At 31.7% G+C, this 26,172-nt stretch overlaps 1 protein-coding gene and 1 long non-coding RNA gene across 3 annotated transcripts in view; both read left to right on the top strand.

Moving 5' to 3' along the window:
- Positions 1-26,172, top strand: part of LOC143246496 (uncharacterized) — a 71,542-nt gene that overhangs the window by 6,000 nt on the left and 39,370 nt on the right. The window lies entirely within an intron of this gene.
- LOC143247868 (solute carrier family 23 member 2-like) lies at positions 14,895-25,314 on the top strand. The gene is made up of 6 exons (XM_076496427.1): positions 14,895-14,927; positions 16,274-16,298; positions 17,354-17,480; positions 19,427-19,547; positions 20,201-20,323; positions 20,647-25,314. The coding sequence occupies exons 1-6, from the start codon at positions 14,895-14,897 to the stop codon at positions 20,707-20,709; spliced, it is 492 nt and encodes a 163-aa protein (XP_076352542.1). The 3' UTR covers positions 20,710-25,314.

Raw genomic sequence — 26,172 nt, 5'->3', positions numbered from 1 at the left:
ACATGGCGCACCTGTCAAGCTCCTTACGAAATTCGTAGTATATAGTGTACTAACTATCAACATCTTAATTTTCATTTCAGGTATATAGCTCGGACACCAAATTCTTGGCATAGAATCTGCAGATCCCAAGTCGCCCTAAGACCTGTATTGGTCGATGATTTTGTGATAGTCACAGGCTGGTACCTATTGTTGGTCTTTTCTTTGTAGCTTGCCTGCTTGCCAATCATAATCACAGTTTGTTTGTGAATGCATATGTCAATCAATCAAATTCGTGGCAAGTATTCCGACTTAACACTTTGCGCCTCAGAAAGAAACGCAAAGCAATAGAGAGCGCGCAGAAGGAACCTTCTCTTCTCCTTACTCATGAAGTTAAATTTTGTTGAGCTAATGATTAAGAGCTAAACCGAATGAATTTCAAGTATACCAAATTACTCTGCAGGCTAGTGAGATATGTCCGTTGGTGGTCTACGGGAGGTTAAGTATTGACCCCCCCCAAACAACAAACAAACACAAGAGGATACGGATCTGTAAATCCAAAAGCCTCAGAAGTTGCTCTAGGTGAAAACAGGAGTACCCCGAGAAAACGCATTTCCACGATCAGGGCGACATGTGTCAGTAATGTGCGTATGTATTTATATATGTATAAGCACACGCATTTTTCTTCTTCATACATTTAACCTAATATTCAATCACGAGTAGAGTGAAGAGGAAGCGCCCCCGCCTGTTGAATCTGTCCAGAGCTCCTGCTAGGGGCCAGTTAAATCTTAAACCAAAATACCTGCCAGGTTTTCTGCTTCTGCTAGTCGCAACATTATGGTAAAACATAAAATCAAAAGGTTCTCAATATTAATCAACATACGTTGTTTTAACAACTTCAGAAAACTGGTAAATACAGTAAGTTTTAATTTTTCTTAACAATCTGTATTTCGTACTTTTTTAATTGAACAAAAATCACTTATATGAAATGAGATGGAAGCAATTGAAATGTCAGCACTCATGTTCTGTAAACCAACTATGTCATATGCTACAATTCCTGTAAATTAAAGTTCCCTTCATAGTTATCTAATGAATATTCGTCATTAGGGACAGTGGTATTTTATAAAATAACGAGTAAAAATATTAGAAGAAAATGTTTAATTGATTTGCATCATATCATATGATATGGAAATAGGAGAAAACAACAACAGTAACCACAAAAATTAAATAGATAACCCAAATCTCCTCACAATGCGAAGTAAGTGCCGAAGCTGGAATGTTAATACGTTTATTGATATACTCATGATGATAGGTTGTTATATTTTGAAAATTAACTATATCTATGTGTTATTATTTTAGTTTTGATTATTAAAAACAAGATCAAAATCTTTAATGAAAAGTTACACTTAAATTTTTACAAGTAGGTTCTGGGATGTAAACTAAACATACTGTGTGAAAACGATAATTTACTAAAACATAAAACAATTAAGGTAGAGGTAGAATGAAACAACTATTATATTGTAATATCAGGCAACAAATTAATTGTTGCCTTCGTAACCAATCAATAATTGATAAGTCTGATTATGATGCATATCGGAATGCATTCTTATTATATTGTTTTTACCTAGAAAATCTAGTTCTCAGATTAGTTAAAAAACGTACTTTATATCTACTAGGATAAAAGTTGTCTTGTATATATGTATATAAATATGGATTCTAATGTTGAATGATGATTTAGAATTACAGATATATGAGGTTGTGAAAATATAACTCTCGCGGACTTACCAACATTTTATTTAATAAGAAACATTTAATTAATTGAAATAATTAAATAATTTTCCTTCGAGGTTTTGAAGACATTATGTCATATGTAGTAAGTTTCTAACAGAGGTCTGAAAGTATCCGGACTTTTCACTTTCTGTGTAAGCTATATCATCGAGAAAATTAAATGTTTTATACAGAAGTCTTGCTTCTAATGAGGTTTTGAGGTTGTTTTATAATACGAGTTTATATGTAACATCCGATATACATACACGAAGTATTTGTAACACAAAAATATAAAGAAGATATAAAACCCAAGTTTGAGTATGACGACATGTAGGCATTTTATTAATATAAGCCCTAAAACTGTGTTCTGAAAAAAATTATTAATAAAAACTTCGTTGATATTAAAAACTTAATATTTATTTCAAACGAATTATCTTCGTAAATAATCACTGAAGTTTTTAAGGTTCTGAATATTTAAATAATGCTTAAATGTCTCTAAACATCCAATATTGATTAACAAAAATCAGACAATATTTCAATAATATAACAGCTATTTACGAAGAAAAACAAGTTGAAAAGGTTGAAATAATTTGTAATGATATAATTTATTTGTTGAGTACATAGTTAATCTGGTGTTATATATCTAAAGGAGTGGTTCAGGTTATAATGTTACACAAACCACATGAAGTAAAGGTTTAATACAAATGACTGTTCATTTTGATGAAACTTTTTTTAAAAAAAATTACCCTAAGATCGTAAACTGGATTGTCCCGCACCATGATAACAACAGACCTTTATCGTTCACTTTAAGATGTAACACGTTCAGAAGAGGATGGGATATATCAAGCACAGCTCTATGAAACTGTGTATAAATGATCTTTTTAACGTAACTGTACCTGTTGGTTGAACTAATAATGTTGTGCATCTGTCTTAGTTGCTGCGTTCTTGAGCTGCAAAGATGAAAGGTGGAAGAGCGTAAAATCACCGGAAGTGACGAAACGATTTCTCTTTCAGTCGTTTGTTTGTTTTTGAATATCACGCAAAGCTAACAAGGGCTATCGGCGCTACGCGTACCAAATTTAACACTGAAATATAAGAGGGAAGGAAGCTAGTCACAACCACCCACCGCCAACTACTGAGTTACTCTTTCACAAACGAATAGTGCGATTGAGCCATATATTATAATCTTCCCACGAAAGAAAGGGTAAGCATGTTTGGTGTGACGGAGATTCGAACCCACGACCCTCAGATGATGAGTCCAGTGCCCTAACCAACTGGTCGTGCTGTGTCAAAATAAAATGAACAGACTGAATGATAAAACATGTTTACTACCTTAATTCTACATGAAACAACTTTATCAAAAGAATTCACACACACCCTTAAAAACAAACTCCGTTAGAATGATTAAGAGTCCCATACTCGCATTATTAGACTATAATTTTACGAATGTTAACATATTCAGTGTTATTTGTCTTAGTTTTATTAGATAATTTATTAACATAATTTTGGTTAGTTTATTTTAATGGTTCTATAGAAATGTTATGCAACGTTTAAACAGCAACTACTACATTTACTGTTTTTACTTTAACATATTTATGATTATATACCAGATATAAACTCACACATGCTAAGTTGAAACTAAAAAAAATAATCTTTCTCAAAAGTAACCAAGTAAACGAACTTCAGTTTTGCATTTTTACACTGATAATTCTATGTCAAATAAATTAAGGTGGAATATCCTTATATACTGCCCCTTTAAACTAAAAATAGGGTGAAAAACATTGTGGTGTTTGTAAAAATATTATTAAAGGTCGATTATATGTATTTTAATGTCTGTAGACACATCTATGTGCTTCTGGGGAGTGGAACAATCGTTCTCCTTCATCCCTGCGTGTGAAGTTTGTTTTTGAATTTCGCGCAAAGCTACACAATGGCTATCTATTTCATCCATCCTTAATTTAGCAATGTAAGGAACGAGGAGAGGCAGCTAATTATCACCACCTAACGCCAACTCTTGGGCTACTCTTTTTCCAACGACTAGTGGGATCGACAGTCATATAATAACGTTCCCACGGCTGAAAGGGCCAGCAGGCTTGGTGTGACGGAGATTCGAACCCACGACCCTCGGATTACGAGTCGAGCAACTTGACCACCTGGCAATGCTAGGCCACGTTCATTAAATTTAAAGTAATAATGATTACATTAAAACTTTCATATGTGTCTGGAAATAAACAAGTTGATGATTGTTCAGAACTAAGAGTTGAACTGCTTGTGACCGAATAACAGGACAGGGATTTCTGGCTTGATGCAAGTGAGCCTAACGCGAAGATTCGGTTCCACGTCAACAAGACAAATTAGTGTTCAAGAACAAAAACCTTTTAATGTTGGTATCCTTATTTATTAATTGCTCCTGCTGGGTAATAACTGGCAGTACATGCACAACAGGTTCAGAAACACCGTCCTCGAAGTGGTAACTTTCTGAGATTGTTATCTGCCAACCACATTGAACGTATAAATGTTTTATATATTTTAAGAGTTGTGTCTGGGTAGCAGTCACTGTTTTCACCAGCGATGAGTTTAATGTAACTGATACGGTTTATAACGAGAATAAAGGTTTTGAATATTCTTCCTCCAAGAGATGTCGGTGTCAAAGGTGATCCCAAAATATTTAATATTACTGTTTAGTTTGTTTTCTACGGCTCCTTACTTCAGTTTCGTTTTCATCGGGGTTAATCAAAGGTTGGTCACACTTTTTTTTGAAGATAGATTCTGACTGTATATTAGCCATGCTGCCTTATTAAAAATCTTTGTTGAATCTGATGAAACGCTCACTACTATGAACGTTTTCTTCGAAAGTATAGAGAAGATGTATATTTAGAAAAAGTGTCATGCAACGCAACGGTTCTGTACTTCACACAACCAGATGTTAACTCGATAAATGACATAGAAAATATTTGAGAGTTCTACAACAATACATGTAATTCATCAAGAATACTTTTGTCTAAAACAAGTAAAATGTAAGAATAAATATGAGGAATATTTCACCGGTCGAATAGATTTCCAAAGGCCTAACATCAATTTTCTTTTTCAACGAGCCTCTACTGTTCCACTCGCATAACGAGTACGAGAGAACAACAATGTAATAGAACTTAAGCCTGCATACAGCACGTGAACATGCGATTTAAGAGTTACAGCAGATCATAAGTGAACGAAATTGCTTACATCCCGACTGCGTGAATAGCCATATAATTAAGTGTGTTATTTGTTTTTTTTGTGATAAAAACATAACTCATGACCCGGCATGACAACATGGTTTAGGCACTCGACTCGTTCTCCGAGGGTCATGGGATCGAATCCCTATCACACCAAACATGCTCAACCTTTCAGCCGAAAATCAAAATAATAATAACAACAGTTATTAGCGGTAAGTTCCTGGAATAACAACACTGCAATTCGATTACCCGCAGAAGGCACAAGAGACAATTTAGTGTGATTTTCGTTTGAAACAAACAAAACTCTTAGAATCTACAGATGTAGCAATATATTTAAAGCTAACTCGTTAAGCACATAAATATCAAGCCAAAAAACGATCACAATGTTCAAGTATTGGAGATTCAGCAGGTAGATGTTTTGAGAGCCTTAATGTAAAGGTTGAAGCGTTTAACACAAAAATCTAGTCCACACAAGCACACCTACACACGTAATTCCATCTTCTAACAGCGGGTATCGAAAGAAGCTATGAAGATTCACTATTTTTTCTGTACAGCGAACTTAAAATGCTAAAAACCGGGTTTCGATAGCCATGATTGGCAGAGCACATACAGATAGCATTTTGTGTAGATTCGTGATAAAAAACAAACAACTTTTAACATTGCTAAAGTATATTCCCTGAACGTAAGTTTTAGTATTATCCAGATAATATATTTAAAAATTATGCATCTATCTGACAAACTCGGCTGTTCGAAAGAAACAGTTGAAGTGGCCTCTGCTTGCCCTGTCAATCCACCCAAAATTTAAATGGTTATATTTAGGAAACCAGTATGCAATCAACAGATGTATTCCTTTACACTAAAGAATTCTAGCACTTGGTTTCAACCAGATTTTGGGGGAAAAAAACAATTATTTTTTTGAAAGCACATGTAATCACCACCTATAATTAATTTCAATTAAACATCACTATGCCTTAAATTTGTGATACTGCAGAGCCAAGTGGTTCTAGGTTAATTTTACTTTAATTATTGTAAATTTAATCATCGTCTAAGCTGAAATGTATTTTTTTGTGTTTTATATTTTTTATTTACGGTCAGTTTGTTCCAATTTTTCTTCATTTTTTTATCATATTTGAGTATTATTGAATTTCAACAACAACGCGCTAGTATGAATTATGATATATTGAATTTATAATTTATTTATATATTGTTGTTTTAAAAGAGCTAATATTAAATTAATTGTTAAATCAGAGACGGAATTTAAATGGTTCAGCAATAACTTTGAAGACTGATAATACTAAAACCTGAGTTTCGATACCAGTGGTCATTATAGCATAGATATCTCATATTAAAATTTTGTACAGTTAACTACAGACAAAAAAGAAAAAAATAAGTAGATTTTTTCTCGCCATTTCCATTCCAATTATTCTTTTTAACGCATTCAATAAAATATACAACCATGTTTTTGTTTTAAGAATCTCTGCAAAGATATACGAGGGTTATATGCTCTACCTGTCACTAATTTAACAATGAAAGAATAGAGAGAAGACAGCTAGTCATCAACACTCACCGCCAATTCATGGGCTACTTTTATCAACAAATAATAGGATTGACAACAACATAATAACACACACACGGGTAAAAAAGAGAAAATGTTTTGTGTTATAGGATTCTAATCTTTTATCCGCAGATTATGAATCGAGTGCTTACCCACCTGGCCATGGTGGTCCGTCATCTCTCATGGACTAATTAAAAATAATCTGATGAGATATCTGTACTTTCTGTTTTCTATTTACAAGAGATTTAACAACATGGAATTCATTTAATAATTCGCTCGTGGTGAACCGTTAAAAATGATTAACAGTCACATGACTTAATGTTCCTGTTCTAGACAACATAAAACAAGGGATAGTTTAGATCTGTATGGATTCTTTGGATAAGTAGAATACTTTAAACTTATTTATTACTCAGATGTTCTGTCTAATCAAAAAAGAAAATTTACAAACTTTATTTACCTGTGATAACCCAGCGTAGTTCTTGTATGGTAAAGATTAGTACACAGATTATTTTAGCTGTTATTGGTAACCTTAAGTTTATTTTTACTTTCGTTATAAAAATATAGTATGTTTAATTTTTATAGCATTACCGATCAACTAAGAAAGTGTACACAATGCTAGATGTACTTGGAAGACAAGCACAATATCAGTCTAAGCTCTTGCTCACAGTTGTGTTGGTAAATCTTACGTTTTTGGGCAAAGAAAATAAACAAATAGAAAGTTACAGTTAATGTGAATTACAAATAAAATACAAAATGTAATAAATAGAGAAGTGGAGCTCACATGGCTCGGTGGTTAGGGTACTTTACTTGCGATGAGAGTCACGAATTCAAATTCTGTTTCCGAACATGTTCGTCGTATATTGTTGCATTTTTGACCTATAATCTTGCTTACACTTAGTATGAGCAGGTGATTACAGCGTTTCATTCGCAATTTGACGATCGCTGGCTAGAATTCTAGTCCCACAGAGCATGCTCGTCCTTTCAACCATGGAGGCGTGAAAATATGATATCTAACCCCATTACTACTTGTAAAAGAGTAGCCCAAAAGTCGTTGTTGGGCGTAGATGGCTATCTCTTTTTCTTTAATCTTTCACTGTCAAATTAAAGACTGCTGGCACAGATAGATCTCGTGTAGTTTCGTGTGAAATCCGAAACAAACAATCCACGTGTAAAACATTATTCGCTTGAAGAACTACCAACGAACTCTAACCAATTTTAGGTCAATATCTTTACATAGAAGACAGAGTATTGATCGAATTTAGTATTGATCCAGTGCTAATTAATAATGTTATATTAATAGCTACTTATATAAGGTCATCCCTTAAGTAAAACACGATTTTAAGTTCAGAAAAAGAGAAAAGATTTCAGACGATTTTAATGTTATTTAATCAATAATGTATGTTTTATTATTATTAATTACTTCCTGCCAACAATTCATAAGCTTCTGAGTGTCACTTCTATAAAATTCTTAGGATTTCGAGAAAAAGAATGAAGAAATGATAGTTTTGACAACTTCATGTGTTCAAAGCTCTTTTCCATCAGATAGATCTATAAACTTTAAAATAGATAATAATCAGATGAGGAAAGGTCTGGAAATTAAGGAGGGTGTGGAATTTTTCTCAGTCTAGATCCTTAGTCATTGCATATGTGATCCTTGCTGTATGGGGTCGTGCATTATCCTGATGTAACACAACACCTTTACGATTGATCAAAGATCGCTTCCTTTCTTTCAGTGCAACATTCAAGCGCACGAACTGTTGACAATAGAAGTCTGATGTAATCGTTACATTGAGTGACAGCAACTCAAAGTGGATCACACCAACAATATCCCACCAAACACGTAGCAAGATACTCCTAGGATGGAGGATCATTTTGGGCTATGCTTTAGCCAGTTTACTTGCACTGAGTCATTGTCTGCGACGCTTAACTTTTTTATAATATATCCATTTTTCATCTCCAGTTACTAAACTGTCCACAAAAGGTGAGTTACGTTCACGAGAGTGCAGAGAAGTGCAAATGTTCACTCTCACTCTGATGTTGGCTTCTGTGAAATCATGGGGAACCCATTTTTAAGTTTTGACACCTTTCCAATCTGTTGCAGATAACAGTGAACAATTAAATGAATTTTTTTTTTTCAAATTTTAAGTAACTCAGTTTCTAAGTTTGGACGATCTTGTTTCAATACTTTTTGTAGCATTAAAACTTTCCGTATTACTACAGCTATATAAATGAGTTGTATATATTGAACCCCACTTGTCTTCATGAAACGTATTTTTTGTTGTACTTGTTCATTTTCCTTTTGTTAGCTATATTTTTGGGCACCAACAATATCAAACTTGGGCACGTTTACACCCGATTCAATATTTTTACTCACGAAGATTTCTATCAGCTTACCCCTCATTATAATTAGATGCTCAATGTAGCACATCATATATATAAGTATATACAAGTATCCGTTTCAGAAAGAAATTCGTTAGGATAGCATAAATATGGATTTCAAACGCTATAAACAATTGGTTCGATTCCCCTTCGATGGACACAGAAGATAGCCCGATGTGGTTTTGCCACAAAAAATGCACACATACAAACACACCTTTCAGTAAAATAAAGAAATTATTGGAAATCAGTTTGAATAGTTTTTTTTAAATAATTACAACGAAAAGATTTCTTAATTTTTTTTGAACGCTTGTCTAAAAAACTCATTCACTTACTTTGATGAAAATTCGTTGAAAGAGTGAAATTTTGATTCACTCAATAAACACTTAGATAACGATTTAGACGACTTCATAAATACACTAAGCTTCAGTTTTACTAAACTAATACTGTGAAAAGGTCGTTGTTAATATTCAGACGTTTTAAAAGTGCTTTCAAACGGGATATTTTTGAGGTCATTGTTTTGTTTCATCATGATCCTTAATATTAATTACCACCATGTTAATTATTTTTACATTTGTGTAAAAGTGGAATATTTTACTTTAATTCATTATCAGATTTTAAACATTACTAAAGTGTAGGTCGTTCATCCAAATATGTAAGGCTGTTTTTCTCCATAGTTGAAAGGTTAGACATTTTATATTTAAATCATAAGATTTTTGAATACCATAATTTGCTTAGTCCCACATTCGGGATGAGCTGTTCAAGATGGATTCGGAAAATAGAACTATTATTGAATATGTGGAATATGAAATTTAATGCCAAACATAATTTTTGAATAATCAGTAAAATATATCAAAAACATCCAGGTAATGTAGCGCAGGGATTGTTTGTTTTGAACGACGCACAAACATACGCTAGAATTATCTTCGTTATTAAAAATACCTCCTATGACCCGAGTCACACCAAACATGGTAGTCCTCTCAGCCGTGGAGACGTTATAATGTGACGATCAGTCCCACTATTCGTTGGTAAAATAGTACTCCAAGAGTTAGCGATGGGTATTGATGACCAGCTGCTTTCCTTCTTATCTTACACTGCGAAATTAGGGACAGCTAGCGCAGATTGCCCTCGAGTAGCTTAGCGCGAAATTCAAAACAAACCAAATAACCTCCCACGACTGGATGAGCGAGCACATTCTGTGAAAAGAATTCGGATCCGCGACCCTCGTTTTTCAATTCAATCTAGGCTTTTACAACTGCGAGATCTGAGAGTTTCATTGTTTTGGAGTTGTTACCCACTATATTACAGAATGTTTAACAGACAGCTTTTATATTGATCAGAAAATATAGGATGTTACACAGTCTTATATCTCTAAAATATTAGAGTACATCAAAGTTTGCATCTGTTTGTATTTGTTTTATATTCGTTCCATTTTCTTTCTTTTTTATAGTAAGTACACAAGGTACATTATATGCTTCTAATGTGATGATTTGTGGTTAATTATGTACTTTTTTAACTTTTTACTTATTCCTATAACAGGAAGATTTGATCTGTTCAGTTTTATCATGTGCCGAACGTGTTACAGAAAACTTCTTGAGAGCAATAAAAGTAAACAGGAAGCCCTTGTGTTTCATAAAACCTTGTGCTGACTGGAAAATTTTGTTAGCAATAGCTTAGTTTATTGTTAGTGGTTTTTTTTTCTTTCTCTTCACGAAAAAAAAAACATTGAACTTAAATTATATATTTTAAAGAAACGACAGCAAAGCCATTACTATAGATAATTAACCGACTAGTTTTATTTAATAGAACGACAATCTAAGTTTTAAACACTATATCATGACAAAATTCGGAAAATGAAAATTGTGTCATACAATTATATTTTCCGTGGTAATAGTATACTAACTAAAGCAAACCAACAATATTAAACTGTCTACCTGCATTTCATTAGTTACCTTTTATAAGCTTGAGAGGGGATTTTCTTTAAATTTTACTGGTATTTTATATGCGCACATCGTATATTGTTGATTCTTATGTAGAGAATAGGCAAGGCTTTCGTATTACACATTTAACAATATAAGTTACATGCATTTCTAAATACGTATATTAAACTGAAACAAACACAGATATTAAAATAAATATATTATGTTAAATCCGTTACACATACTAGACCTGACAGCAGAAATGAGGACACCGAAAGGTAGAAAATTTTACTTTAGAAATTTGAAAATTCATTGAAAACACATAGCGATGTGTCTTAAAATAGTTTCAGCAGCATTAACTTTTTGTCACACGCAATTATTTAGTTAGGTAAAGAAATGACTTTTGCAAAATCTCTCGAGGAATAACGTTAACTTAATCAAAACCACTATAGTATTTAAAGTATGTTAAGTAAGCCTTGTTAATTATACTTTTCATTTTTGTATATATCTGTATGTTATTATTTGAACGTTTTTGTTGGTATCTAAGGTGAGGACTCGGCATAACTAAGTGTGTTAAGGCGTTTGACTCGTAATCCGAGGGTCGCGAGTTCGAATCGCTGTCTCACCAAGCATGCTCGTTCTATCAGCCCTGGGGTCGTTATAATGTGATCGTCAATCCACCTATTCGTTGCTAAAACAGTAGCCCAAAAGTTGGTGGTGGGTGGTGATGAATAGTTGCTGACCCTCTAGTCTCACACTGCAAAATTAGGGACGGCTAGCGCAAATAGCCCTCGAGTAGCTTTGCGCGAAATTTAAAAAACAATTTTATAAACTAACCATGTTTACTCCCAGAAAAACTTTAATTTGTTTTCTGTGTTACTAAATATCATGATTCCTTTGTAGAAACTCTTTAGAATCTGCGTGAATTGGCAACATTATCTCTAAGTTAAGAAATTAACAATATTTGAGGGAATAAACATTCATATATAAACTGTATGTTTGACATATCTAATTGATGCGAAAACATGATACCATATGTAAGACAAAGAAAGAAACAACATAAACGTATGATCTCAGCAAATAAATTTATCACTAAGCAGAAGTTGTACTTAGAATTTATTTCTTTTTGAAAACAGCACGGCATGACCAGCTGGTTAAGGATTTCGACTTACTTAAGGTCGCGGGTTAGACTCTCCGTCACGTCAAACATACTCACTCTTTTAGCCGTAGGGGCGTTATAATGTGATGCTCAATCCTACTATGCATTGGTAAAAGAACAGCTTAAGAAATATACCAAGATAAACAATTATTAAATGTAATTTATTCAATAATCTGAACTTCTGATAATATAAAATATTTTAGACTGTTTACTTTCGGTAAAGGGTTATGTCGTTGATAGAAGATTTTGTGTTTGAGACATTTTCAAGCTTCAACCATCTTTACCATATTAACAGAAATTATAAAAAGTTTAAATCTTGTTATTTCTAAAATTAAGTGTTTTATGTTTGAAAATAAATATTGTATTATAGTTAATAACGTAAAAAAGTAGAATTCACAAAGTGTAATCATTATTTAATACATCAAAAGTTCTACAAGAAATAACAACAGGAAATAGTCAAAACTTAATGATATACTCGATTATTAAACACTAGATGTCGCTGCAACTTATTTTACAAGTTTCTTGTATTTCTACAGAAATACTATCTATGCTAGCCATCACTACTTTTTAACAAACATACAAGTAGAGGGCAGAACTCACTACCAAGTTTTCAGGTATTTTCTATTAATCAAATAGTACGCTTTGATAATCACTGTTCTATCACACCCAAGATCCCACAATGTGGAATGCGTTTTTGTAGTTATTACATATATACCTTGAATAACTTAATTCAGAGAAGGACAATGTCATATATTAACATTTCTTTTGGGAATTACAAGGTAGTAAAATCAGCACATGGAATCATCTTTGGTATAGTACTACTCTGTAGTTATTTTCGTTATTTTGTTTATGTGTATGTGTGTTTCTGACCTTATTTTCTAAGCTGCTCTACACTGATTCCAGTTCTGATACACTACTAAAGTGTGTGTTATCGTCTAGGTAAGGTAATGTTAAACAGAAAAAAAGTATTCAAAATCCTACTTTTATAGGCAATATTAAATTTTAAATCTACAATTTTAACAGAAACAACAAAACTAATAAAACTAATTATAATGACAAAAAACACAAGAGAATGAATATTTGTCTGTCATGTTTCGTGGTTTGTCTGTTAGAGATTTCGAATTGAGCGCGTGTAAAGGGAATATTTTGAGTTATGCGTTATCATTTATCTCGAATGAGTATCTGATTTATTATTTTAAGTATTACGATTTCATATATACAGTTGTTGTTGGTCTCTTTGTGCTCAGCCCACCACGGGTATTGAAACCCGGTGTTTAGCGTTGTAAGTCCGAAGGCATGCCGCTGAACCACGAGGGAGCATACATGTAGAACCCATGTCAAATTGTAATTAAATTTTAGGTATTAATTAAATGTAGATATATGTCAAATTTATGATATATTACAGGAAGAGTAACCGACACATATTTCTTTCTCAACACATACATACTTCCATTTACAAACAATAACACAATTCATAATATCAGTTATTACAAATATTCATTAGAAATGATAATTTATACATAATATTTTTATCAAGTTGCAAAGAATAAAGAATCTTCTGCCTGCTTTCACGTGATTTATTAACAATCGATGTTATACAATGTTCTCGTAAAATACTAACGTCCAAAGTTAATTCACTAAAGTTAGACTGTTTGCGATGTCCGAATTTTATAAATGTTAATGCTCAAATATCTGCAGGGTTCCAATTGATAAACGTTTATCACACTCATAGCTATCGAGGTTTATAGTATACTAACTGTATAAAACCAACAATTTACAACTGTTTTTAACGTGAGGATATATAAACTACGGGAGGTATTCTCAAAGGCACATTTGCCAACGATATTGGTACACAGTAAATAGATGATTCTTACACTCGAGAATCTTTTACAGATTTAGAGAAGAGGCGGACATTTCGAAATACACATTTTATAATATAAGTTACAGCATTTTTAAATATATATTTAACTACAACAAATGTAAATTTGAAAATAAATATATAACAGTAAATAAGTAAAACATACAATTTTTATGCTCATCAAAAACTAAATCTATTTTAAGTTTAAAATTTTTCATTCTGACAGAAAGAGTTTCGTCACTTCTGATGATATTACGTTTCTCCATCTACTACTATTTACATAATTTGATTATGTTAATTTCATTATTCGTTTGTAAAAGAGTTGCCCAAGAGTTGGCGGTGGGCGGTGATGACGAACTGCCTTTCTCTAGTGTTACACTACTAAATTAGGGATGGCTAGCACAGATCACTCTCGTGCACCTTTGCGCGAAATTCAAAACATATTTGAAAGTAATATAATTATATCAAGGGTAATATTTATGTAAATAATACTTGAATATTTTTTACCTTCTATTTCAATGTTTAATTTATGCTAAACAACCCAAATTACTTAACAAGATTCACGTGACGTTGAATGTTCAGAGATGTTTATTTAAGTTGGCAACAATACTGGCAGTCACTGGTATTTACAGTACATTGTTTATTCTTACAGTCGAGAATCTTTTAAAAACTTAGAGAGGAGGTTAAAATTCCCATTACACATTTAACAATACAAGTTAAATAATTTTTAAATCTATGTTCAACTAAAACAACCATCAATATTAAAATAAATAGTTAAAAATAAATCAATAAAAAATACAATCGCTATTTATACAATCTCACCACAACATACATTTGTTTCTAAGTTAAACAAAATTTAAATTTTGTGAGTTTTGTCACATCGTATGATATCACGTTTTTATAGCTCCTCCTACCTTGTAGCGATTCACGAACGTAGCATATGAAACACACGTAGTACACAGCGCGAAGATTGGTAGGAACTTTTGTACACAGTTCGACAGTTGTTGTCAACGTATCCTGTCAGTATCTGTATTTATTACTTTTGAAATCGTTCAGAAAATATTTCGTAAGCATGGAACAGGATAATCCGGCTTTTGAATTGAAGGTATGTTGATAAAATTTCGACTATTGAACCATTACATCATATGTGTTATACAACGTTGTAAGGCTGCCAACAAACGAGACTAACGTATATATGTAAAAACGGATCGTTTCGGTTGAGAAAACATTTTATAAAGAGAAGCGAACAACGTTTCGACCTGACACATTCAAATATCTAAGCACGCCCTCTACATTCCCACACTCGGTTACACAACCCCTTTCAAACATGTGGTCAGCCTCTGGTCAGTTACCTCTTCCTTTCTTTGTGAACCTCACGATGACCGATGATGGTCGAAACGTTGTTCGTTCCTTTAAATTAAACATTTTCTCAACCCAAACGAGCCGTTTTCACTCATATAATTTTCTCTACAAGTGGGTTATATCGACATCACTGAGACTTACGTATATAATTTTATTAGGTGTATATTCCTAACATGAACTAACAAGATGTTATAGATAATTTGAATGTTTATTTCAAACTTTGTTTTCGTTATTTTAAAATGAATAGCTTTTTACAAACATCATGTGAATCTTGTTAAATATTATTGGATGTTTAGTTTAATTGAAAATTTAAATACACGAAAAAAATCTTCAAGGATTATTTACACAAATACCCTTGATATAATTATTATACTTTCAAATCTCGCTTAAAATTATTTTAGCAATTCAACTGAAAATTACGACTGTATTTCGATGAAATCAAAAATGTGCAAAAGATGACGAGCTATAACTCTGTAAAGAACGTTGATTCAAGAACATGAAAAACAGGTTTTGAAAATTTAAAAGAATGAATGCTTAGTAGTACATCTAAATAGTATGAATAAGACTACAAATAATTTGTTTGTTTGTGAAGACGAGAAAAACTCACTTGTGCAGAAAAATATATATGTAAAAACGGCTGGTATGGACAGAGAACTGCAATGTAGAGGAGCGAACAACGTTTCAACTTTCTTCGGTCATCATCAGGTCCACAAAGAAAAAAAAGAGGTAACTGATCGACGGCTGCCAACATGTTTTAAGGAGTTTTGTAACTGAAAGTAGGCATGTAGAGGGCGTGCTTAAATGTTGGATTGTATTTAGAAATATTGGTATAAAGGCGTTCCTTTGTTTTGGTTTATTTTGGGCTTGAGTTGTTGTACAAGTAAGGCTTTTTAATTTGTTATGTAGTTCTTTGTATTGCGTGTTCAACAATGATATACAATACGGTTTACAGTTTTGATTATTCTGCTTATAGCTTTCGTAAGGTGTGAGAGGATTACTTTGCAAAATAAAGATACCTGCTACCTCAACTGTTTTTATCACAATTTGTTTGAGTATTTAAATTTTCCAAGAAACTAAATACTTTTCTAGTTACTCTATTTGAAAATCAGCGAAGGTAAGTTAGTGAAGAACCGAACATTATCCCATATAACAACATTTTCTAAATATTTTGAAAATCAACAACACGTAGTAGTTAACTTTACGAATCTAGATACTTTTACATTTGCGTAGTTTTGACATTAATTTAGCAATCTGTTAAAAAGAACTGAGAACCTTATCATGTTTATTACATATCATCATATGTTATCCCAGAGCATTTTGCTTTTTTGTTTATTTTAATATCATAAATACTTCAGTAAATGATTAAGATATATTTTAAAAATAAATGTACATTTGCAGCGTCATCTGAATCAGTCTGTTTTAAAAATAAATTAGACCAAAATGAATAGTAACAAATATATATATCTAATTTTTGAAATTCTCATCTTACACTAGTAACTTACAAAGTTTGTAAGTATTTTTATATTTCATGGCATATGTACTTTTATCTGACGTCGCAACAGCATCAACCTATCTATAACTTTTAGCTTTCTCTGTTAACGTCATTTTAGAGCCTACTGACTGACAACGTACTACTACATGGTATTGCAAATGATTTGGTTAATTAGAAATGAGGAGTGTTATGAAGTGTTAAAAGTTGAAACTATGAACAAATTGAAAAAAAATACAAGTACGATATTAAGGTTATTTTAATACTTAAATATTAACTTACAAATCAAAAGTTTGTATCTATTTATATTTAAAATGCTGATAATCAAACATTTAAATTCAATAAAATGCCTCCCATAGAAATGTTAAAACACCTGCTTTAGAAATACAAGCCTGGGATGTACTTGTGTTGTACCTTTTAATTTTAATTTCATCAAAATTTTACCTAAAAACATGTAGTACGTTGTAAACATTGCGTTGAATTTGTTAATAAAGGGCCACGGTATAAATATTCTCACTTCATTGGCCAGTGGAGGTTTTATTAAACTTAACTTATTACTTATCTGAAATAAACTATAATATATCTTTGCAGATATTAAAATATCGTTTTTCCTGTATTTTTATAGATACAAGGCGCTATCATTGCGGTATCAATCTTTGAAATAGTTATTTGACTTTCAGGCTTAATAGGAATAATACTTCAGTGGTTAACAGCATTAGTTTTCGTTCCTACCATCTCGTTGATAGGACTTTCACTCTTTGAAGAAGCAGCTTCTACAGCTAGTAAGAACTGGGGAATAGCATTTATGTAAGTCTTGTACTACAATGGACTTTTTTCTTATTGATAGTTTACGTATTTTAATTTTATTTTATCTGTTATTTAGTGTGATAACATTAAATTGTAATAAGTAAATCATGAGAGTATTCTAGTTATAAGTATAAATGGTCATCCTTTTTGGAAGCTAATTTGTTTTCTATAATTTGCAATATTGCAAATTTTTTGATTTTTTGTTTTCTTGAATTTTTTACATTGATTCACTTATTCTGAATACCAAAATGAAATCCATATTTCTCTATCACATACTGAGTTTTCACAAAACGTCATATGAACATGATATGAATAATTTTCATATAAATCGGGTATTTATGTTAAAGTAGCGACAACTACTGCGTATAACGTTTCTAAGATTAATCTCGATATTAGAGTTTTATATATCATTCTAGAACTTGAAAGAAACACACCGTTAATATATACCCTCTAACCAGGCAGCATGACGTTCCATTTCTGTATATTATTTAATTGTGTGTACACTGATACAATATTTTTTATTTTGAATATTACTTATTCGTCTCTATGGAAACAAGAGGTTGTGTAAATCACTCAAAGATATTTGTGGTAAAGGTGTAGGAAAGACACTAGGAAGAAGCATCACAGAATTCGTCAAAGAGGCATTTTACGACAATAATGGGTCCTAAGAAAAATTTACGCTATTTGTGTTGAAGAGGTGAGATAGTGTATTAAAAGTAAGAGAAAGTCTTTACCTTTCGGAATTCCAGTGGTCTGGTGTGAGCCTAAAAACCACAGTAATGACTGCTATTTTTTATCATGTATCGTACAAGTCTACAACACTAGGAATATACAGAAAATTTCTCATCCGAATCTTCATTCTGCTTTAAGGCCAACAAGTGATGTTGATGGACCTGTTCGACCTCCACCAGAGACTCTTCATACAATTTCATGTGATTCTGAATCCGATGTCAATAGAAATGATGATAGGGACGCTATTCAAACTGAAATATCTGGTTATGTTAGTGATTTCACAAGGGAATTGGGCCTTTACAGATTCTGGAGTCCAAACATCCGGATAAGAAATTACTTTCTCTATGGATAAACTTTTGCAGGTACAGAATTCGTGAGAAACTGATTATATCATTCTATTCGCAGGAAGGCTCACTTCTTAATTGCAACAATATTGCTGAATTAATACCAATGTTAGGAGCTGTACTCTATGATCTAAGTGAGTGGCGATTGTTTATTAATTCCACCAAAAGAAATCTACAAGGTGTATTCCTATACAATAATAACATATGTGCTTCTGTTCTTATTTCTGATTCAGTTGAGAGAAACAAATGAAAATGTCAAACTTTTTTGTAAGGTGAAGTACAAAGAACATGGTTGGAAACATTGTGGATAATAAAAAAAATATTTGAATGTTGCTGGGTCAAGAAACCGTTCAAACAAAGTTCCCATATTTTTTTGTGTGAATGGTACAGCAGAGCATGATATCAACACTGTATAAAGAAGCAATGCTCAATCTGTCAGATTCCAAGACCGAAAAACATCAGGGAAAATGGAATATCAGTATAAAGGATAATCGTTTAAATGAGATGCTCCAGACGCCATACATATAAAAGACCACAAAACGTATTTCACGTACGAAATGTTGTTTTATAATCACTAGAAAAACAGAAATTTTTCTCTGAAAACAACATACAGACAATCAAGGCAAATACTGTTTTGAAGGGATACAGAGAAAGATGATTTCTTCCTAAGATTATAGATAATCATAAACTTACCCTACTTACCTGTGAAAGGGTTAATAATCACAATATTAACTGCTAAATTGAAACTTATATTAATTATTGCTGTTAAACAATCATATAAAATACGTTACAGTAAGTGGTTTTTACACTTTTCAGTGTTCTAACAACACTGTATTAAGTTCACTGTATCTTGTTGTTATTTGTTTTCAGAACAATTTTACTTCTTGTGCTCTTCTCTAAGTACCTAAAAAATATTTATATTCCTGGATGTAGCTACAGTAGAGAAAGAGGATGGAAGATCGAAAAACTGCCAGTTTTGAAGCTTTTTCCAGTAAGTATAGGCTTAAAACACGGTTCACACATATTTCAGTTTTATATAAAAACACACTAAAGCCTCAATTATAAGTAGTATTGTCAAAAAAAAAAATTTACCAATTCCTAAGAGTTACTTATAACTGTATTGTTGTAAGATTCCTCCCCCCAAAAAAGAACCTTTTAAGAAAATGAACCTAAACATAGACGATTGTTACTGTTGTTAGGTAGCGCGATAAAACAGGTGGAAAACACAACAAACGTATTATGAAACAAGTACCACAAGAGAAAGATACAAAAATTTGTATTTGATATACGAAAAAAGTATTAAAGCAACATTTGAAAATAAGTAACTTTAACTTTATTTAATTTTTATGTATCACGTATTTGTATTATAAAACACTGTAAATTTGAAATTATTTTTACAACGTACTAAAGTGTTCATGTGAGCCTCCTATTAAATGTCAACTATTTCATTTTTTACACATTCAGTAGGCATTTTTCCTAGTCTTCTATCTAAACCAATATCAACTGGCATAAATTTAAACGCTAATATAATGCTTTATGGTTTATATGAGAGATTAATACTAAAAGTAAAAATACAACAAATGTATAATGGTTAGCGAATTAATCTTAATGATGAATAAGAAGTAACTCCAAGACTACTTGCAGGTCATACTTACAGTAGTTAGTGCGTGGGTTATTTGCTTCATACTAACTGCTGCAGATGCTCTGGGACCAACTAACTCAGCCAGAACTGATTTTTGTAATCATGGTTTAGATTTCTTTATCCTGGTAAGTAGTTATAAATATAACCATTGAAATGTAGATTTTTTTTTATTTACGTGAGTAATTTATGAAATTATCCGTTGCTCAATTCCTTTAATATACAACCGTGTTATTCGTTCAGTGATAATGAAAATAATTTGTTTAAATCCCTTCTAAACATATATTACGTTGAAATCAATATTATACTAATAAAAAGTAACAATGTGAAAGAAGTATAAGTTTTATGTTCTACTGCACATGTGTTTTATTAAAGCAGTCGATACGTATTTTAAAAATGTTACATTTCAAAAATGGGGTAGACAATTGATATTTTTATTTTGATCTTTCAGGACAGTGGGGTTAACCAACAGTCACCATCAGTGCTATTTTTGGAATGCTTTCAGGAATATTAGCATAGGTATTGGAATCAATAGGAGATTACAACGCATGCGCTCGACTAGCTTGTGCACTTCCTTCTCCACCTAGCGCAATAAGTCGTGGAATATTTGCAGAAGGAATTTCCTGTATCATCTCTGGAATTTGGGGATCTGGATGTGGAATGACTTCATACAGCCAAAACATTAGAGGAATCTGGATATCAAAAGTATACCCATGTGCTGCCCTTCCAAAGTAGATTTGTATTTCAATTTTATATATGACTGTTAATTGCTTAAACTTATTCTATTATTGTGATATATGTATGTATAACATAACTGCTGATATTTTATGTGTGTATATGTTGTAACGGGAGATATTTTAGAATCGTAAAACTCAGTACACTTTTTCATTTGTTTGATTTTCACACTGATAGTTGGCTAGTCGACGGGTTATTCAGTATGGTGCTGTCACCACGATGATTTTTGCAGTTCTGGGGAAGTTTGGAGCCTTCTTAAACATAATTCCTGAACCCATTGTTGGTGGAATCATATCTGTTATGTTTGCATTGGTTACGGGAGCTGGGCTATCCAATATCCAATTTATCGACTTTCACTCATCGAGAAATATTTTTATCCTTGGATTTTTTTTATTTATGGGGATTGCCATTCTAAAGTGGTTTAGTAGCCATCCTGGTATTATTGATGCAGGTACGTACATTTATTAAGGTGATTGAAGTTTGGTGAATGAAATTTGTTGGACGTTATGAAACATTTTCTGAAATCATCTGTTAGATAATACAGACTGTTGAATGTTGCATAAGTTACAAAACATAGAGTGTCTAAAAATATATGATAGTGGTTTGTGTCACACCAAATGGAAGATTCTTATAACATTAAAAGATGGTTGAGAGTTATCTAATTATCAGAGAACCAGATCACCAGTTTATAAAATATTCTTTAAGTTACAACAGATTGGTAAACCTTAATGTAACTTATTTTTAAATTATTTATTTTGTTTCGTTCAGCAAATGACGTAACAAACCAACTCATTACAGTTCTTTTGAACACCAGTGTATTTGTTGGTAGACTCATTGCGTTTCTGTTACACAATTCTATACCAGGTAAGGAATCATTCTGTCGAGAGTTCGAGAATAAACCAAACAAATGGCAATGTGATATGTAACTCCGTTAAAATATTTATGTTAAAAGTTTATATTATATTTAGCCTTAAAATATTCAGTTACTGCTAGAAACTGGATATCGATATCAGTGGTGTAGCATTGTGCTTAGTTTCAAACAAACTATTTCAAAGTTCTACGGGGGAGATTAATGCCTTTTGATATTATAATAAGAACGACCACAATGGCTGCAGAAACGAAACGTCTTGGAAACGTTAAAAATTTCTGCAATTTAAAAAGCCTAAACAGATAACACATCAACTGAGAATCCGCTATGATTAAATATGTGTAAACGTATTATCATTGTCTAAAAATTTGTTTCCGTTGCTGATGTTAATCACTTAGGTAAATCATGGGCCTTCTATGCAGTAGTTGTTATGAGTATCAAATCAGAAGTTTTAGCAACTTAGATTTGTATGAGCCTCTGGGGGGCTTTATATAAATAGATGTTAACACGGGTGAAAAGATCGATCATATTCCAACTTGAGAATACATTAACCAAAGGGGAAATTGTAACACATGAACAAAAAAATAATGATAGGAATACACATCAGTATTAATTGAAGGTTCTTCTGTAATTTGTATTTAAGGTCCAGAATAAGAATGAAATCCTTACTGGTGGAATACAGAAGTGAACATCACAAGACGATCACTAAAACAAAACAATATCTTATAACTGATTCCTTTTTTAATTTGACATTAGACAATTTAGAAATATTCCTTATAAAAGTTTGTACTATGGAATACTGTGTGTTTTACTCGTTGTTTCGTATTGTTTAATATATTGTTCTACAAATAGTAGTTATCGCTAACAGTAATTTTGCTTCTTATATTTTTTTCATTGAAAATATATTCTTTGAAAACATCAACAAAAGTGTTTAAAAATCTTTAAGAATCTTCTTCACCGTTGTTTCACATAATATTCATTTTATGTTACAGTAAAATAGAACTTAAAAGGCCCAAAGACTCAACACTAAGTCTGATAGTTAATAGAGCTAAAAATCAGGTTTCAATATGTTTAGTAGACACACTGTAGATAGTTTATTGTATAGCTTTGTACATAATAATAAGGAAAATTAAAAGTTAAAATAACCTCTTTCATATAAGAAACTAATTTTTCTCCATATTTCTATTTTTCGTTTATTATGTCGTATTTGTACTGACCACAGATATAGAATCGAAAAAAGTCTGTGTCGTTCTTTTTTGTTACCAAGTGTCAAGTCTATAGAACGACCTATATATCGTGTGTTTAACATTCACAACCTACATATGAAAAAATAGGAGAAAATATTATGTCTTTTAAAAATAAGTGTAATATTAGATATAAATCAATAAACATCTTTTCAAATACATCAATGAAAACAAATAACACATTTAAATTATTCTCAAAGCTAAAAATATATCAAAAAAATGTAAGAATTTCAGGAACAGACGAAGAAAGAGGACTTATCAAATGGAGAGAGCAAGGCCTTGAACATAATGGGTCTGAAGGTGATCAGATGACATTGTCGTCACCTTCAACCTGTGACCTCCTATTCGGCATAAACCTAATTAAAAGATATAAAATTTTCAAGTACATTCCTATCAGTCCAACATACGATCAGAATAGTTTATTTGATAGTGTAAGATCATTGTTTAAAAAAATTATACCTCAAATCAATTATAATCGTAACATCGACTGATTGTCGAAAGTACAAGAAAACATTATCATCCTTTTATAATTTATAACAGTTGCAAGAAGAACTGTTGAAAGTAAAAACATGCCGTGATCGTCTCTTCAATTTCAATATTTGCAGAAATGTCACCATAAGTGTGTATTAGTTTGGGTATCTTCCATGATTTGATACGTTGTTCACAGACAAGACTCAAACAAAACACAATAATTACTTTGTAAATATCTTCTATGGAATAAAGACGGCTTTCATTTTACCTTCATTAGTTTGATTAACAGTTATTCTAATAATATTTATTTGGTTATTCTTTGCAATAAAACAACACGAAAAGCAAAATGAAAAGACATAATTGAGGTTATTTCATATTATTTGATATACTCCTACAAAACCTTTGGAAGGTTTAACTCTCTGTCACCAGTTTCACACCACGTGTAACAAAACCTAATGAATGATTTCCTGCTTCCAAGACAAACTTTATATCTGTTACTATTTCATGACATTTTGATCGTTTTTAGTATAATCTCGATATACAGCTATCTTTTAAACTCTAACAACTCATTATAAATTTTGGGTTTAATACTTGAAAATCGGAACTATAAATCTAATCATTTTACTTAGATAATTTTTGCTTTATAATATTGTTTTGAATGTAGTGTACTTTGAACATATGAATAAGTATAATATAAATTGATCTACGCGATTGAATATAACTAATTTGATCATTAAGTACTATATATGTCTTCATGTTTCGTTAAATAAAGGGATTCTGATTTTAAAAAATGTTAAGACCTTTGTCAGCATATGTAGCCGCAATAATGGGAGTGACAGTGTAGTTCATTATCCTACGTTAGTTTACATAGAAAAACATTTGTAACTATTTGCACTTATTTTTAATGTAATTTAAAGTGAACATTGGAGATCATTTAAAGCAATAAAGAAGTGTCTCATGTGATTAGCTACATGACTACGGCCGTTAATATATGAAGTTTTAGTTGTTGTTTTGAATTAAGCGCAAAGCTACACAATAGGCTATCTGTGCTCTGCCCACCACGGGTATCGAATGCCAGTTTTTAGCGTTATAAGTTCGCAGACATGTCACTGAGCCACTGAGGTACAAAGTTTTAGTACCAACATCTAGAGTACTTTCGTTTAGTGATGTCAGGCAGCAATAATAAAACTCTGATGTAAGAACTAAATAGATGAAAAAATACTGAAATAAACAAATTTAAATATAATTCACTCAATAAATTGAACTTTTGCAAAAATAAAATATTTTTAGTTCAATTAAGGATTATGTCGTTCTATAATATTTTGATTTTAAGACATATTCAGGCCTCTACGAACTGGACCGTATTAACAGAAATTATAAAATGTTTTAAATTTATTATTTCTATATTAATAACCAAACTGTACTCGCAACTATGCCTTGCAAGATTTTCATTTAATTCATACGTTTTATAGTGCAATAATTCTTCTGAAATAAATCATGTAATTTTATTTTACCGTTTCAAAGTAAATGGCCAACACTATCGTCATAATACTGAAACATGATGTTTGGGAGATAGGACTATTTTAAACAAATGACTATAACGCCCTCACAGCTGAAATGGCGAGCATGTTTACGAGTCGCACGCCTTAACACGCTTGGCCATGCCGGGTGATAGAGTGAAGGACTGTTTTAAACAAATGACAATGACTTGAAAGGAACTGATGAATTTCAGACATATTTCAAAATACATTAGACTAACGTACTTTCAGGAAAAGAGATAATACAAAAAATATTCTTTTTATCAAACATTTAATAATCTCAAAACTTCTCAAGAGAGGTTTATCAAAGTATTTAAGAATCTGTTTTAAGTAACATTCGTTCTAAAACATTTAAAATGTGGAAAAACACAAAAGAAATATTTAGAAATAGTAATAGAAGATTGTTATATTTGACTAACTGAATATCTTCGTTCTAAAACTACTTTACTGGCAAATTAAAATACACTAAAAGCTTCGCAACTGTATATGTTTTATGAGTGTATGTAAAAACTATTTTTAAGAAACAACTTCAGAGAAAATATCATTTTCGAACACTACTTTCCTCGCCAGTTAAAATACGATAAAACTAAGGAATCGAGCAAGTGTTATAAATAAAGACAGCACATTCTTCAAAAAAATAACTGAAAGTAATAGTCAAGATACTTCATTTACCCCACAGCCTTTAAGCAGTGAAGTAAAAAATCAAAGTGCTTTACAAATTACACTATGATAACGAATTTATTTATTAATTTTAAGTGTCACTGATATAATGAATCATAAAGTTATTTATATCTGAACAAACTGTATTCTGAATTTCCTTTATGCATTAATAAAGACAGTTAACCTGAAGATGCCCTGAGAAGGTCGGAACGTTGTTCTTTGCTTTATTAGTAAAAATGGTAATATCCATACGAGCCGTCAAGAAATATTTATATCATAGATATATTTTGTTGAAAGTTGCTGAGTGATAGTTAGTAACTGCTTTTAGAAACAACTTTCTTAGAACTTCACTGAAAATGTTTTTCTTACAACTATTTCGCAAAAAAAATCAACTTGCAACAATATTAACAAAAGGTCAAAATCACACATCACACAGAGAGTAAAAATTAATGTTAAATGTT

This window comes from Tachypleus tridentatus, chromosome 3 (genome assembly GCF_004210375.1).
Source record: "Tachypleus tridentatus isolate NWPU-2018 chromosome 3, ASM421037v1, whole genome shotgun sequence".
In the NCBI taxonomy this organism is placed as follows: Eukaryota; Metazoa; Arthropoda; class Merostomata; order Xiphosura; family Limulidae; genus Tachypleus; species Tachypleus tridentatus.
Note: the sequence above shows the minus strand (reverse complement) of the source record. Positions and strands in the feature narration are given on the sequence as shown.

Excerpts from the sequence above, each read along its gene's own strand:
- LOC143247868 (XM_076496427.1), top strand. The coding sequence starts at position 14,895 with ATGGAACAGGATAATCCGGCTTTTGAATTGAAG. Across the intron at positions 14,928-16,273 it reads ATCCGGCTTTTGAATTGAAG|TTACTCTATTTGAAAATCAG; the intron begins GTATGTTGATAA and ends ATACTTTTCTAG. Across the intron at positions 16,299-17,353 it reads CTATTTGAAAATCAGCGAAG|GCTTAATAGGAATAATACTT; the intron begins GTAAGTTAGTGA and ends TTTGACTTTCAG.